Source organism: Orycteropus afer, unplaced genomic scaffold (genome assembly GCF_000298275.1).
Source record: "Orycteropus afer afer isolate SDZICR_OR568_19922 unplaced genomic scaffold, OryAfe1.0 scaffold00100, whole genome shotgun sequence".
NCBI lineage: Eukaryota > Metazoa > Chordata > Mammalia > Tubulidentata > Orycteropodidae > Orycteropus > Orycteropus afer.
The window spans coordinates 9,075,089-9,092,001 of NW_006921687.1; the positions used below are offsets into that span (position 1 = coordinate 9,075,089).

Sequence of the window (16,913 nt, forward strand, 5' to 3'; positions counted from 1 at the left end):
GGAAGGGCGACATTGAAACTATCATCCACATTATTCAGCAACTTCTTTTTTGAGGACTCAAGGAAGAAATTTCTCTTATGTTTCAGTATTAGGAATTATTGGACTTCTCTTGAATTATAACTGTTGTTTTGTTTTAATCTGATGGACACAAAACCTTTCCATTACTGAAATGGTGTTGGTTAACTTTGTGTTCCCCACCACACCCTTGGCTAACAACCATCCCAGCTGTTTGGTCTGCTTTTCTGTGTGTACTGCTTTTACTGCTGGGTGTACCATTTTCCTTAATAATTTATTCAATTTATGTTCTGTATTTTTGAAAGCTGCCTCCATTTCTTTTTGAATTATGGATTATAAGTCAGTAAGTAATTAAATAAAGTATAGCATTAATAGTTCCCAGTTCATATCTTTTTCTCCAGTTCACCCAGACAAGAAAATAAACATGTAATTGCTCTTCTTAATGAAAGTCACCCTAGGGTAAGTGACAGCATCTCTTATCTAGTATCAGTGATAACACAGTATTTTAATTTTGGAGAGTTCCTTACAGTTATGAATGAAATTTATATCTATTCATACAGCTTCATCTTCTTGTAATGATACCTTTTCTTTCCCACCCTCTAAATCAAATTCACTCTTCAGAATCCAATTCACTTTCCACTCCCTCCCCTCTTCTTCCTTCCTCTTAGCTCCTGATAGTGTTTGGTACCCACATCAACATGCAAACTAACCATATATTTAATTTCTTGAATTATTATCTCAAACTATGATTTAAAGCTTGTGTTGATGACTTTCAGGCTTATCTTTCTTACTAAGAGCTCTGGTGGTGTAGTGTCTAAAACATTTGACTCCTAACCAGAAGGTTGGCGGTTCAAACCCACCAGTCACTCCTCAGAAGGAAGGTTGGGCAAACTACTTCTGTAGTGATACCACCTTGGAAACCCAAGGTTGCTATGTGTCGGATCCGACTCCATGTTAGTGAGTTTGGTTTTGGTTTTGGTTTGTCTTTCTTACTGATGCTACAGGATTCTTTAAGAAAAGTGGTGCCTTCTTTTGTAAACCCCCTTCTAACATAAGTACTTCAAACTGTATAACCCAGATGTTTAATCCAGTATCTCTTGACTTAATTTACCTCAGGTTTCAGTGACTATGGTGTTATTAAGAGCATGTCAAATATGGCATTATTTGACAGTGAACTGAGAGATCTGGTTCTAGACCTTGCTTCTCAGTAGGTATAACTAGCTGCATTGGATTGGACAAGGAGGACCTTCCCTCTCTAAGCCACAGCTTCCAAATCTTAAAGTTAATAAATACTCTCAATTATTTTTACTGTATTTTCTGGTGCTAACCTTTTAAGTGTCTAAAACTATCACCCGTAACATCAAATAAGTGCTAATTACTACTTTAATGAATAACTTATGGTTATTATTTGTTATATAGAAATGCTATACAACAAAATGTTAATAGTAGTAAAAATTATTTGCCTTAATAAATATCCTTTCATTTTAATTGCATTCTTTTTATAATTTGGTGAACTCCAAGTTCATACAAAGTTACTATTTTTAAGTGATCAGCATGCTTAACAACAACAACACATAACACAGTTGCCATCTAGCTGTTTCTGACTCATGGAGACCCCACATATGTCAGAGTAGAACTGTGTTCTGTGAGGTTTTCAATGGCTGATGCTTTTGGAATTAGATTGCCATGCTTTTTTCTGAGCCACCTCTATGTGGACTTCAACTTCCAACCCTGTTATTAGCCATTTGCACAACCCAAGGACCTCACTAGATATTCAGTGACCTTGTAATTGATTTTAGTTCATTCTTCTGTATCTTTACATTTGTCTTTACTACTGATTAAGTTTAAAGAAGGTAGAACTTTAAAAGGACATTATATATTTTCTTTTTCCTTAGTTAGGTTTAAGAAATATCAGATGTTTTATTTAAAACCAATTATATGACCAATTTAATTTTGTGAACTGCAATAGTAAATTGATGTAAAATTACTGCATTTCACATAGCTGAAAATGTGAACACTTTTTTAAGAAATGACAGTACAGCCATGATCTTTCTTAAATTCAAAGGGTCGCATCTTTTGCCACTCTTCCCTACTCTAGATGTGATCGTAAAATGCTATGCGATCTAAAAATGTAATTGGGAAATTTGAAATGTTCTTTCTTCTGCTCCTTGGGGCAATTGATTTTAACATCCACAAAGACAGAGCCTGGTAGCATAAATCAGGATTGCTTCCCTTTTCTGACTTTCAGCATCTTATCCTGTATTTTCTTTAGTAATAAAAGACTGCTTCAGATAACGCATGCAAGGTGTCAAGAAACTGTTAGAGAAAAATCCATTTGGCTTAACATTCTTTGGTAGCAAATGAATTCATTTCATAGTGGCACAACCTTTTTAGCAAATCCCAGCATTTCAAACACCCACAGGATGTGAAAACAGTGTTTACAAACCTTAGTTAATCAGTAGCACATTTGTGAAACTCTCTTCTCAGTTAGCAGGTCAACTTCCAGCTTCACCATCTGTCCATATGCACCACCCATGCTCACTGTAGACATGCATGTTGATTTGTGGGACAGAAGAGAGGTCATGCTAGCTGACTTCTCTCTTTTCTCAAACAAATCTCCTACAAATTAAAATAATTTTATTTCACACTCTAAAGGGAAAATTTCCCAAAGGAGGCATCTCACTATTACGTAAGGAAACACTCTATTTTGGGACCAAACTAATGTTGGAAAATTCTTCACTACACTGAGCTAAAATCGGTCTTTCTCTAATTTGCATCAGTTGGACTGGTCTCTCTTCTGCTTTACAGCTTGTTAAGCACAGATTAAGAGCAGAATCTTTCCTTCTTCACTGAGAGCTCTGGTGGCATAGTGCCTAAGTCATTTGGCTGCTAACCAGAAGGCTGGTGGTTCAAACCCACCAGCCACTCCTCGGAAGGAAGATTGGGCAATCTGCTCTCAAAAAGGGGTCACTATGAGTTGTATCCAACTTGATGGCAGTGGTTTTGTTTTTCTGGGGGGTTGCACACCTCAAAGAATGTAATCAGTGTCACCGCATTGTACATGGAGAAACTGTTGAATTGGTGCATGTTTGCTCTGTATTCTTAACAACAACAAAATAAAGTTTAAATAAAGAAGAAGCAAGGTTGATTTGGTATACCTTGCTGTTGCTATAATCATGCTGCTGTCCATTGACACCATTTCCCATCCTCAGTGCCAGTAAAACCATAAGGAGAGTAATGCCTTCTGTGGTGTACTCTGAGATTAATATTGGGTTTCTTGCTCTGTTGAAACCCAAGGGTAGTAAGTAAATCCATTTGGATAGAAAAAAACTTGAAAAAGGGAAATTTGAAAAATAAGTTAATAAATGTAAAATAAATGATGTATTAGTGGATATTATTATGGATTGAAGGGTATTAAAGCTCACAATGGAGCCCACATTGGAAATTGATAGATTATAGGGAGCAAAGTAAGAAGGAAAGGATGTTTAAACATGTGAGGAAGAAAACTCCTAGGGAAATATGTGAGCTATTTCGGAAGGAGCTTTTGAGTGCATTCTGCTGTAAATAGTTCAGATCCTGTTTCAGGAAGTGAGTATGGGAATGGGTCAACTGTACTGTGGGGGAAGATTTCTTTGTATTAAGGAACTATTTGCATTTGAGGGATGGAAGGAAAAGAAAAATAGAAAATTAAGAACGCTAGGGCAGAGCATCTAAAAGACTGAGAAGATACGTAGTCTCTCATAGCTGTGGGGAAGCCAGGAAGAGGCAAACATTTAGGAAGAAAGGAAGTAAAATCAGCTTCAAAATTTCTTTCAATTATACAAGTAATATAAAAAAAATAATTTAAAGCTTGAAAACTAAGAGAAAAATAAAATATACCCTCCACCCATAATATAATATCTCAAAACAACAAATACTATCATTTTTGTGTTTATCTATCATTCAGGTCTTTTAAATATATTTATATTGTTTCCATGCTTAATGTCATATATGATTTATATACTGTTCCTTTTATTAACTTGACATTAAATTATATATATTTTATATATCTCCATATAAAAAGACCTTTGTAAATATCATTTTAATGATTGCTTGGTAATTTATCAAAGTGATGCAATGCAATTTACATAATAATATACCTCCTGTAGGTCATTGGGGTTCTCTTATTCATTCATTCATTCATTCATTTTGATGTATGGCAGTGAACTTTTCCTTGTTATGGCAATTTAAAAACTGTAGTTTGAATCATTCCTTATGATAGATTCCTAGAGTGTGAGCATATTTGATGACCTTGAGGCATGTTACTAAATTGCTTTCCAAAAGGGTGATACCAGTTTACCCTGCCACCAGCAGCAGGTTGTATACTGTTGTATATAACCTTTAACTCTTGACTGTTAGTGGGGTATTTAAATGGAAATGACAGATGAGGCAGTTGGGGCTGGAAAGAGAGACTTAGTACTTTTCTTATAAATGAAACCATATTATAAATATAATTTCTCTGGAGAAGAAATGAAGAATAGTGTAGGAAGATGAACCTTAAAGTATGTTTTTTAACCTTTTCATTTTACAGATAAAAATGCAAGGTATACACATAGCTAAGTGACTCCCAACATCATGTAAATAACTAGCAGCAGGACCAAGACTAGAACCTGATCTCCCAACTCCTCAGCCAATGATCTTTCACTCTGTGCGGTTGAGGTGTCCTGATTGGGCCATGGTTGTGGGCCATAGTGGGAGTGGGAGGGAAAAGGGAAATTATAGGGGAAACTCAGGACGGTGAATTGTCATAGAAATTAGACATATAGCAATATCCAGCACAAAGTTGATGGTCCTCTTTGTCAACTACAGCAAAGAAGTAAAATGAAGACAGAAGATACACTCTTAAATTCGAAGTGGGGATGTTCTCTGGTTTGCTAGTCTTCTCTGATTCTCTATTAGCATTGAGAATTGGCTGTATTCCAGCTTTCCAGCTAGGACTGTAAACATTTACAAGTCCACAAACATTTTGATGCAGCCTAGTCTTGCCATGGATTGTACAGCTTGCACTATACTAGAAGTAAAATAAAGAAAAATTAATATTGCTTATGACTTACTGTAAATTATTACTAGCCCCAGGTTTATAACCTGTTGAAAACCTTGATTAATTAAATTGATAACATGTAAAGTATATTTCTTTTCATACATTTTGGTATATGACTTCTTCTCATACAAGAATGCGAAGAAAATTGGAACAATAAAAGTTAGAAGTGTCAGTCAAGATTAAAATACCCAAGGTGAGATTCTCTGCTTATACAAATGCCATCTTTTGGGTAGAGTTTTCCACTCATAATAGTGCATATGTGGCCAAGTCAATTTGAACCAGACTGTACCTTAAGAATATATTGATTTAATCATTCAGTATGTATTTATTGAGTGCCTTCACACCACCAGATAATTGTTGAAAATTGTTGAAGTAGGAAGGTATGGCCTTTATCTTCATGGAATCTACAATCTAGAGGGAAGGCCCAACAGTTAATGCTTGGTTCCTAACTGAAAGTTGGGCACTTTGAACCCACTCAGCAGCTCCAAGGGAGAAAGACCTGGCAATCTACTTCCATAAACATGACAGCTAAGAAAATCCCATGGAGCAGTTTTAGTCTGTCACCTGGAGTCACTATGAGTCAGTGTACTCAGTGGCACCTAACAACAACAACAAAGAAATTATATCCTTCTCCCCCAGTATCTAACACAATTTTAACAAATGCTGCAAAGGGAAAGCACCAGTGAGAATATTAAAGGGACTGCTATGAATTGATTTGTGTCCTCCCAAAATATATTGAAATCCTAACCACTGTACTTGTTGTAAATATGTTCCTATTTGATTTGAAATAGGGTTTTTCTTTATTATATTAATAAGGTCATGCCAGTATAGGGTAGCTCCTAAATCTAATCACTTCTGAGTTATAAATAGGCCAGAATAGACAGAGAGAGACACCTAGGGGAAAATAGACAGCAAAGAACTCAAAGGCTACCAATAAGGAAAGATTCTAGACTCCAAACCTGTGAAAAAAATAAATTCCTGTACTTTAAAATATCCCAGTACTAAAGAGTAAATTATGGGAGCTCTGGTAGGGTAATGCCTAAGGTACTTGACTGCTAACCAGAAGGCTGGCAGTTCAAACCCACCAGCCACTCCTCGGAAGGAAGATGGACAATCTACTTCCGTAGTGATACTGCCTCGGAAACCCAAGAAGGGGTCACTATGAGTCGGGTCCGACTCAACGGCACATAATAACAACAACAACAAAGAGTAAATTGCACTTTGCACACTCATTCTATCATGAGTCTATAGTAGTTTTTTAAAGATGACACGATTTATGCACAATTATGAAAAGGCTATTAAAATACTCTTCTTCTCTAACTAAATGTCTGTGTGAGACCGAGTTTCTTCACATACCCCAGCCAAAACAACATATAACGACAGATTAGGCCCAAAAGTTAGCAGGAGAATCCAACTGTCTTTTATTAAGCTAAACATTAAAGAGATGTGTAAAAATATAAATTAATGCCACTATTCCCAATGAAAGTTCATTTATCTGTTTCAATGCCTATAATGCAAAGGACTTTTTTTTTTTTTTTTTTTGCTTTGGAAAAATATAATTATTTTTCATATAAATGTGTTCTCTTATAGTTGTGTTTATTATTTTAAATAAATTAATATTTTTAAATTTTTCTCAGCTTAATTTCTAAGATGGTAAATATTGTTAGATATCATCCAAATAAACAAAAGCTCTTCGGGTCCCCTGTAATTAAAGGACAAAAGATTCCTAAAACCAAAAAATTTGAGAATTACTGCATTAAACCCATGTCCATTGATTTCTCATCTGTTCTCCAGATTGCTGCCACCTGAACTACAAGGAATATTTCCCAAATATATCAGTTGGTCCAAAAGAGTAAATTATAGTCAGGGTTATCACCTCTTTCAGACGATCTAATTGTCACTTTCCCTTCCTGAGGTTAAAAATCATACTCAGTTGGGTGATAAGAGTATGTAAAAAGTGGAGATGTCGACTGTGTTCTCTCTCTCCCTCAAGGCTCATTTTATTTCCACTCCACTGAAAATGCTTTGAACATGGAGGTGAGCCCAGGCTGAATGCTGCTGGTTGTTAATGAGCTGCCCTGGAAGACTGTTTTTTTGTTTTTTTGGCTGAGGCAGCTCTTGGTTGGGGACTCTGGCATAGAGCAGCAAACCAAAACCAAACTCACTGCCATTGAGTCAATCCTGACTCATAGCAACCTTTCCTTGGGTTTCCGAGGTGGTATCTCTACAGAAGTAGATTGCCCAATCTTCCTTCTGAAGAGTGGCTGTTGGGTTTGAACCGTCAGCCTTCTGGTTAGCAGTTAGATGCCTTACGCACTATGCCACTAGAGCAGCAAGTATTATTTGTCAGACCATTCTCTGTATCATGAGCATTTGTAATTAAAGTCATCCTATAAATAGTTTATATTTATTTCCTCTGGAACTCACCAATCAGTAAAAACCAAGAATGATCTGGCTTAGTATAGGACTTCTCACCAAATGATTTAAATGAAAGTGAGTCTTTGAAATTGAACTTTAGAGATTAAATAAGACCACTTTTTAAAGATAAATACATTGCCCTTTCAGAGAAGGCAGAATTTGTTTTAAATAAACACCTGCCAGGTATATTTCTCCTGCATTTTTCATAAGTAGAGTTAATCAGGCCTTGAAATTTAGTGTCAAGGGAAAGGAGAAGAAAGACAGATAATGAAGACATTAATCAGAGTCAGAATTTTGAGACTGTCCTTGGAGGCTACCAAGGTTACAGGGATGTGAATGCTTGCTCCTGACACGCATGGTCTTTTAAATTCTGCTACTTCTTTGGACTTTGAAAATTGCATTTCTAGTGGAAACCCAACTCATAAACCTAGAAATTAGAGTGAGAAGTTTTAGATGGAAAGATGATCTCTTTGCCTTTTTTGAGCTGCAAGAAGTGGAAAAAATGTAAAATTGAATCAGGTAAAATAGTAATTGCATACAAAAATAGTTCCTTACTGTTAATGTACTATTTCAGCAAGTTAGAATGTGAGGAAATCAATTTTATTCTTTTCAGGAAAAACACCTTTCAGCTCTCCCAGAGAGTTTGGTTATAAGGGTGTTTTTGATCTCAAGTGCCCACAGAATTTTCAAGCTATTACAAACCTGCTGAAACTAACAGTAACCACTGGTTTCAATGTATGTGTTTATGCAATGTCTCAGGAATTGGGATTAGGACAGGCACAGAGTATCTCTCTAACTGCAGGTCTGGTGCCACTCTTGTTTGCACCCAGGCACCTTGTGCTTTTCCCCCTACAACTCATGTCATGCTACAAGGCAAAGTCTACTTGTCTGAATCCCACTGTGTTGTCTGTGGGGCAGGGACTGTGTTTGTCTTGTTCACTCCTCTGGTCTCCACTGTGTTCCTGGCATCTGCATGGTGCTCAGGAAATATTTGTTAAGGAAATACTCTTCCTTCTTTTGATGCCAATGACACCCTTTCTTTATTTCCAGGAATATTGTTATATTCAGGGTTCTACAATTCTCTGTCCATTGAAACCCTACATCCTATTCTCTGCCCCTATGTAATAATGAGATTTTGGGGAAGTCTCTTAACCACTTTGTATCATTGTTTCTTTATTTGTTAAAAATGTGATGAACTCTCATTCTCATAGCTGCTAAGTTGATTCTGACTCATTGTGATCCTAGAGGACAGAGTAGAACTGTCCATATAATCTCCAAGGCTGTAATCTTTACAGAAGCAGACAATCAAATGTTTCTCCCACAGAGCAGCTGGTGGGTTCATACTGCCAACCTTCCAGTTAGCAGCCAAATGCTTAACCACTGCATCGCCAGAGCTCCTTGGTGGTGAGCTAGCATCTTTTAATGCTCCTTCCATCTCTAATATTCTGTGATTTTTTTTCTTCTGCTGAAAATCTCATCCATTGTAATTTTAGGAATTGGTTCTTTAATTTTATTTCACCATCGCTATTTAGTGCCTTTTAAAAGTGCCATGTAAGCAACAACAACCAAAAACTATATGTGTGGATTCAAATGTATTTATGCATATATGTTTATAGGTATGTATATGTGTATAGCTGTGTGCATATATACATGTAGCCATATATATATGCATATACATGTGTGTGTGCATGTGTGTATGCTCACATATATAATAAAGCACATGGGGGCACAGTTACAGATACATCATAGACATAACCAAATACCTCATGGGATTGGATTACTGGGGTTGAAGGTTTAGGATCATAGTCCTGTAGGACAACTCAGTCATTTGGCATAATATAGTTCACAAAGTTTATGTTCTACATCTTAGTTTGGTGAGTAGCATCTATGATCTTAAAAGCATGCAAGTGGTCATCTAAGATACAACTCTTGTTCTCTTCCTGTCTGGAGCAAAAGAGAAAGAAAGAATGAAAAGTCAGAGAAGAAAGTAGTACTTATCATTTCAAAATGTATTCAATATAAAAATTATTAATGAGATATTTTACATTATTTACTGTGTTGGATTGGGTTCTCTAGAGAAACACAAAAACCAGCAAAGTATATATATATATATTTATAGAGAGAGAAAGAGAGAGAGAGAGAAATTTATCTTAGATAAATGGCTCACAAGCATGTAGAAGCCGACAAGTTCAAACTGAAAAGTTCGTCTCTGGAGGGGGATGGGGCCGGCTTTCGCACGCACGGCAGAGGAGTTCAAGTCACAAAGTTCATCTCTGAAGAGAGATGGGGCCTGGAGTCGTCTGGTTCCCGTAAGCACAGTAAAGCCGAGAGAATCAAGCTGACACGCAGTGCGCTGGTCACTGTTCCCAACAAAGAAAGAATCCGAAAACCTCCAGGGCGAGCAGCGAGCTGTTCGCTCCAGGAAGTATATAGTCTGGAATGCCGTTCTTCCAGTTTGTCCCTGGGATAGTATTGCAGGTAGGCCACACCCCTGGGGAAACTCCCCCTAGACCGACCGGCCGCTTAGAATGCAGTCATGTGATCCATCATGGGAACCACCACTCACAACTGGAGTCCAGCCAAGTTGACACATCTTCAACTATCACATTTACTAAGTCTTCTAAATTTAGTGTGCACTTTACACTTGCAGAACATTGAAACTTGGACCCCTTAACATATCTAGTGCTCAGTAGCCACATGTAGTTATTGTTACCTTATTTGACTGCCCAAGTCTAGGCACAGAGTAGCAAATTCAGTTTCTTAAACATGCAAACCAATAACTTAAGTAACTGGTTGTCCAGGACCATGAACTGAAGAGAAGAGAATATGCCCCATCTAAAAGAGGACAGTGGATAATCAGTCCATGCTAGCTGCTGCTATTATAAGAATGGCTTCTGCGAAGATGAACCCTTTTGCACATGGAGTATTCCATTGTCAGTGAAGGCAAACATTGATAGATGGGTGGATAGATGGGTGGACAGGCTGAACTATTAGGTATGTCTGTGCAGGGGAGAGTGAGCCCACGACCATGTATAGGGTTGGCAGACAATGTTTCAGTGTATTTCAGACAGTGTATTTGTATGTTCTGTAAGAATTACCAGGTATATAGTAGAGCTGACAAGGGACAAGGTTGTACACAGCCAGCTACCCAGAGGGAGTGAGTAGTGAGACCTGTGGGCTCGGGGCCATAGTTGCAGGGGACATCAGGCTCAATTGGCATAACATATTACACTGTAGCATAGTGCCTAAGGCACTTAACTGCTAACCAGAAGGCTGGCGGTTCAAACCCACCAGCCACTCCTCAGAAGGAAGATGAGGCAATCTACTTCCGTAGTGATACTGCCTCAGAAACCCAAGGAGGGGTCACTATGAGTCGGGTCCCACTCGAGAGCACATAACAACAACAACAACAACATTACACAAAAACATTTTTCCACATCCTACTTTGGTGAATAGCACCTAGGATCTTAAAAGTTTGCAAGCAGCTATCTAGATACAACGATGGGTCTCTCCTTGTCCAGAGCAAAGAAGAATGAAGAAAACCAAAGATGTATGGAAACAATTAGTCCAAGTAACTGGTACACCATATGATCCTCAGCCTATACAACTATGAGACCAGAAGAACAAGATGGTGCCCAGCTACCACTGTCAACCACTTGGAGGGGTGATCTATATAGGAGATCCTGGATAGAGTGGGAGAACAATGTGGAACAAAACTCAAAGTCATTAAAGAAGAAGAAGAAAAAAAGGACCAGGTTTGCTGGTCTGATTGAGCCTGATGGAACCCCTGAGACTGACCCCTAGCTACCCTTCTGGAATTGAACCCATACCTGTGGCTTCCAGCCAAACAAAAGACAGGCATATGAGCTGAACATTTTCATTAGGTAGATACACTCCTTGGAGAGACAGATCATGGGAGAACAGAAGGTCAGTGTATGTACAGGGAGACAGTTCAGCAGGCAGGAGTGCATGGGAGGGAAGGACACAGGGAAGAGGTAAATATGGAGATGGAAGTGGGAGGGGAGCTGTTGCATTGTGGGAAATTGCAGTCAATGTCATGAGACAAAGTATATGTGAGCTGCTGTATGGAAAGTGAATTTGTATGTAAACTTTCACCCAAATCACAATACAAACTTTTTTAAAAATGGCTTCTGGTGATGCCAATTTTTTAATTGGAATTTTGTGTGAACTCTTCTAGTGGAGACAGCCATTTAAGATTTGCTTAAAATACTGATCTGATCTAAGCATTCCTTTGGGTTGTATCCATCCTTCAGACAGCCATTGTGCATTTTGCTCATGGGCATTGTGGGCTAATCAGATGTGATTCAGTCCTCAAAGAAATCAATAGACAGGATGTGCATATTAATAACTAATATAAGATTAAAAAAAAAAAAAAAAAAACTCACTGCCATCAAGTCAGATCCGACTCATAGAGACCCCTCCTTGTGTTTCCAAGGTGGTATGTCTAAAGAACTAGATATCCCAATTTTCCTTCCAAGGAGTGGCTGGTGGGTTTGAACCTCCAGCCTTCTGGTTAGCAATCCAGTGCCTTAGTCACTAATGCAGTAAGTAGTGTAAGAAAACTATAGGTAACAGATCTTGATTTTTCAGAAGAATAGAAGGCCAGGGCAATTAGAAAATAGTCTACAGAAGATTTGGCAGTTGATCTGGGTGTCGCCACATGTAAGAGTGTATCCTTGAGGAGACATGTATTCTGGTTAGCTAGAACAGCTCAGAAATGGGAAAGCATAGGTTGGATGAGGGAAATAGCAAACCATTTGGTGGCTATAGACATATTTCAAGTTAGGGGAGGATAAGATAAAGCCCTACATCTGATCAGCCTCCCCTCCCCCTTCCCTCAAAAACCTCCCCCAAATAAAACCATACTGTGTGAATAAAGAGTGCAAAAGCAGCTGTAAGGCAAATCCTCCAGGCTTCTCTGCCTCCAGCTATATTTGAATAAAAAAATCCAAACCCAATACCATCCAGTCAATTCTCACTCATAGCAACCCCCATAGTGTTTCCAAGGCTATAAATCTTTATGGAAGCAGACTGCCTTGTCTTTCTCCCATGGAGTGGCTGGTGGGTTTGAACTGCAGACCTTTTGGTTAGCAGCCTAATGCCTTAACCGCAACACCACCAGAGTCCTCAAATAGTTTGCCTGTGTAAAAACTTTCCTATACAGATATTGTTGTTAGCTACTGTCCAGTGAACAAAACACTGCCTGGTCCTGTGCCTTCACCATGATCAGAGGCAGATCAGACCATTGTGATCCATGTGGTTTTCAGTGAATAATTTTTCAGAAGCAGATCATCAGGCCTTTCTGCATAGTCCATCTTAGCCTGGGAGCTCTCTGAAGCCTGTTCAGTATCAGCAACATGCAAGCCTCCACTGACAGAGAGATGGTGGCTGTGCATGAGGTACATTGGTGGGAATGAAACCCCCGTCTCCCCTAAGGAAACAAGAGTTCTACCATTGAACCTCCACTGTCCCCACTGTATAAATGTAGTCACCCATATTCATCCAGAGTTACTGGAGTGAAAGACATACCATTGGAACAGCTATTTCAAGGCCTCCAACTGTATAGGGCATGTTGTACACGTTCAGATCCTCCCAGATTTGGAAACATAAACTTACTGGCTTTAAAGTATCTATGCATGGATATGAATTATAACATTTGTGCAGGTTTCCCTCACTATCCTAAAGAATGTTCTTATGAGACCTTTCATAAGCCAAAAATGGCATAAAGGGAAGATTCAGTTACCATTGATTTATATGAAAAAAAAATTTTGATTATTCTCAGACCCCAAAAATAACTCAATAATGAAAACAGGAATTTTCATGAAAATATGAATACAAAGCCTATGTGTAAAGTCAGAATAATGTTATGTACAGTGTAGTTCCCAGGGAAGGAGTTTGGCAGCGCCACTCTCAGTTTTCAGGGTGTGCATTGCCTCTCTAAAGGCTCACTGCAAAACAAATGCTGAACACTAGTTTCACTTTTACCTTGTTTCATAAAAGTGAACATCCTCTTCAGATTAATTTTGTTTAGCAGAAACAGGCAGTAATGTAGGTCTTTCGTAAAGGTAAAGTGGTGTAAACTGAACTTTCAGAAAGCAGGGCAAACCTGTACATAGTTAATATTGACTTTAATTCAAGCAAAGTGCATAGTGTTTTATGTCGGTACCTGTTGCATAATAGGTACTCAATATGTCATTTCTGTTTCTCGCTCTTCCATTATTCATTATAGTGTTAATTTTTTAAACAATTTCCAACTTACGTTTCTTCGTTCTCTTTTAAAGGAAAGATATAAGGAAGCTGAGGAAATTTATCAGGCTGGAATAAAGAACTGTCCAGACAGCTCAGATTTACACAACAACTATGGAGTTTTTTTAGTTGATACTGGTGAGTGAAATTAAAGTGAACCTGTTCTGTTGAGATTAGATAACACCATCTGTCAAGGAAAATGGCAATAACCCAAATAATGCCTCAGAAATAAAATTCACTGGGCTTGGCCGGATGTTCACTCTGTTGACAGTCACATTGTCCCGCTGGGCTGTGCATTATCTAAATCTTCAATCTCAGCTCAGTAAAATCTTCCCATTTCTTATAGTTGCTGTCCTGGTTGTTGTTATGTGCCCTTGAGTCAGCTTGACTCATAGCAACTCCTCCTTGGGTTTCCGAGGCGACGGTATCACTGCGGAAGTAGGTTGGAAGTAGGTCATAGTGCCAAGGAAAACTCCCCAGGTGCAGGAAGTAGCCTTGATGATTTAATGAGCAGCTCTGTCTTTGAGTTATCATTTATACCAGCTTATAAATCTCTGATGATGAAATGTTCCTCTACAGTGCTACACATTCTGCATCTAAATCTAGCCCTGGTGCATGGTAGATGCTTTTCCACAATTGCTAAAAGCCTCCAGAATTGTTTCACTGTTCCTTACTTAATGTACATTATGGAAACTAGATTATTATAATTGATAAAGTGCTCCTGTATGACAGGTGCTATATAAAATACACTCACTCCATCTTATGTAATGCAAAACTTTACTGGGCAAGGATTCTGTTTTCTTTATTATTTGTGCAGAGCCCTAGATACTATTGGCATGTAATGAATACTTATAAATAATGAAAAGAAAGATATTTGAATTTAATAAAAGTACCACTTTGTTCTTGTTCACTATTAGACTAGGTGCCCTGTGGTAAAAATTCTCATTTAATTATTTTTCAATATTAAGTGCTTGAAAGGGTTTTTATTTCCAAAGATCTTTGAAGCATGTGTGTTTTATTCAAAATCAATTTTCACTCTGCTATACCTAGAAAACTTACTTTGTTTTTGCATGTAATATTGTTATAGAGTGCCACCTGCTGGTTTATTAGCAATCTAATAACAAATTAAGTGTCAAAGGTCTAAAGATAGAAGAGACCTCCAGTTATCATGATTTAACCTTCTTAGTTCTGCTTCAGCAACAAACAGCCTCCACCCTCCCGACAAAAAGAAGCTCATTGACCACTCCAAACACCTTTCCACTACTAAATTTTCTCATTGTATTTGTATTTTCATACTTGTGAAACCTCTCCAATTCCCAGTGACCTCTATATAGATTTGTGATCTTTTTAGACACCTCTCAGTCAAACTTGGATTCAAAGAATGCGCATTTGAAAATATTGCTATGCAGATAATAATAACCTCATTTCATTTAGAACTCTAGACTCTTCTAAAGTTCACTCTCTTAGATATAATTTCACTAGGAAGCTGCTTTGGAGAAATTTTGAGAGAGACTTGATTCTAGTTCCAGCCATCACCTTCACTTGCCCTGATAGCTTCATCAAATCACTTACAATCTTTTTACTTTAGCTTCTATATCTATAAACTGGTAATTTGGCTTTAGTTTTATTATTATTATTATTATTATTATCTCTTAAGCCTAAAAGCCACTCCTCGGAAGGAAGGTTGGGCAATCCTACTTCCGTAGTGATACTGCCTCGGAAACCCAAGGAGGGGTCGCTATGAGTCGGGTTTGACTCGATGGCACATAACAACAACAACAACAATCCTAAGAGGCAGCTAAGTGATATCAAAATATCTGCAAAGATCATATGTAATCATGTAAATACAAGTATTTTAAAATATATTGTGCATTTGAAAAATGCAAGATGGCATCATTATTGTATTTTAAACCCCCATTAAATAAATACCACTTAAAAATACATGATTTGAAAAGAAATTTTCACAATACAGCTGACTCATTCTTACTTAAAGCAATGTCTGAATTAATATGTTTCAATACAATAATTGAGACAGATCCTTAGAAATTGATTCTGTGTGGTTTTCTTTCAATCATAACCAATGCTATTTTTTGTGTGTGTAATGAGAGACACCAATATCTTGGATAAATAACAGTCATTGATAATCTCAAAACATCATATTATCTGTGGCAATAGCCAAAAAACACTTTAACCACAACTTATGACAAATAATAAATACACTTTAGTTTTCATTCTTGGTTATTATTGTTGTTCATTGCCTTGGAAGTGGGAATGAATAATGCAATGGTCAAAAGGTAGTAGCAAAAAGAAGCCAAAATGCAAGCTAATTTACACACTGAATAATTGATGATATGACTCTGTAATAATGAGGAAGAATAATAAAAGTCAGAAGGGAGATTAAAGAGTTCAAATATTTTCTGTTTAAAGCATTTTCTGCTCTTACCCACCCATCCCTGGTGTTACAGGCTCTCCAGAAAAGGCTGTGGCTCATTACCAACAGGCCATCAAACTTAGCCCAAGTCATCATGTAGCCATGGTTAACCTGGGAAGACTCTATAGATCATTGGGAGAGAACAGTGTGGCTGAAGAATGGTACAAGCGGTAACGTTCCTTTTTTTTACTTTGTAAATTGCTCAGAGGCCTAAGCAATTTCCCATCAAATTTTTAGTTAATTGGAACAGACATGTTCTGGTAATCCAGGTAATACAGATTCTCATCTTTAAAGAGAACAATACAACAGTATAAAAAATAAATAAAAAACAAACTCACTGTCATTAAGTCGATTCTGACTCATAGTGACCTCACAGGGTTTCCAAGCCTGTAAATCTTTATAGAAGCTGAGTACTTCATCTTTCTCCCATGAAGTGGGGGTGGGTTTGAACCACTGATCTTTTGGTTAGCAGCTAAATGCTTTGACCCCTGTGCCACCACAGTATAAATGGTATCCCAATTAATGACTTTTTGCTACTAGTTAGAACATAGCTAAACCAGGGTTGGAATTTAATTCCCAAGTTAGTCCATTGTTTTATGAACACAGATTGTTGTTGTTGTTAAGTGCCGTCGAGTCGTTTCCAACTCATAGCGACCCCATGCACAGCAGAACGAAACACTGCCCGATCCCGCGCCAGCCCCA

General features: G+C 37.8%; 1 protein-coding gene across 1 annotated transcript in view; it reads left to right on the forward strand.

Moving 5' to 3' along the window:
* Positions 1-16,913, forward strand: part of TMTC1 (transmembrane O-mannosyltransferase targeting cadherins 1) — a 458,384-nt gene that overhangs the window by 423,175 nt on the left and 18,296 nt on the right. Inside the window, exons 12-13 of the mRNA XM_007943177.1 lie at positions 13,816-13,918; positions 16,246-16,381. Coding sequence (XP_007941368.1) covers positions 13,816-13,918; positions 16,246-16,381 — 239 coding nt within the window. The remainder of the gene's footprint in view (positions 1-13,815; positions 13,919-16,245; positions 16,382-16,913) is intronic.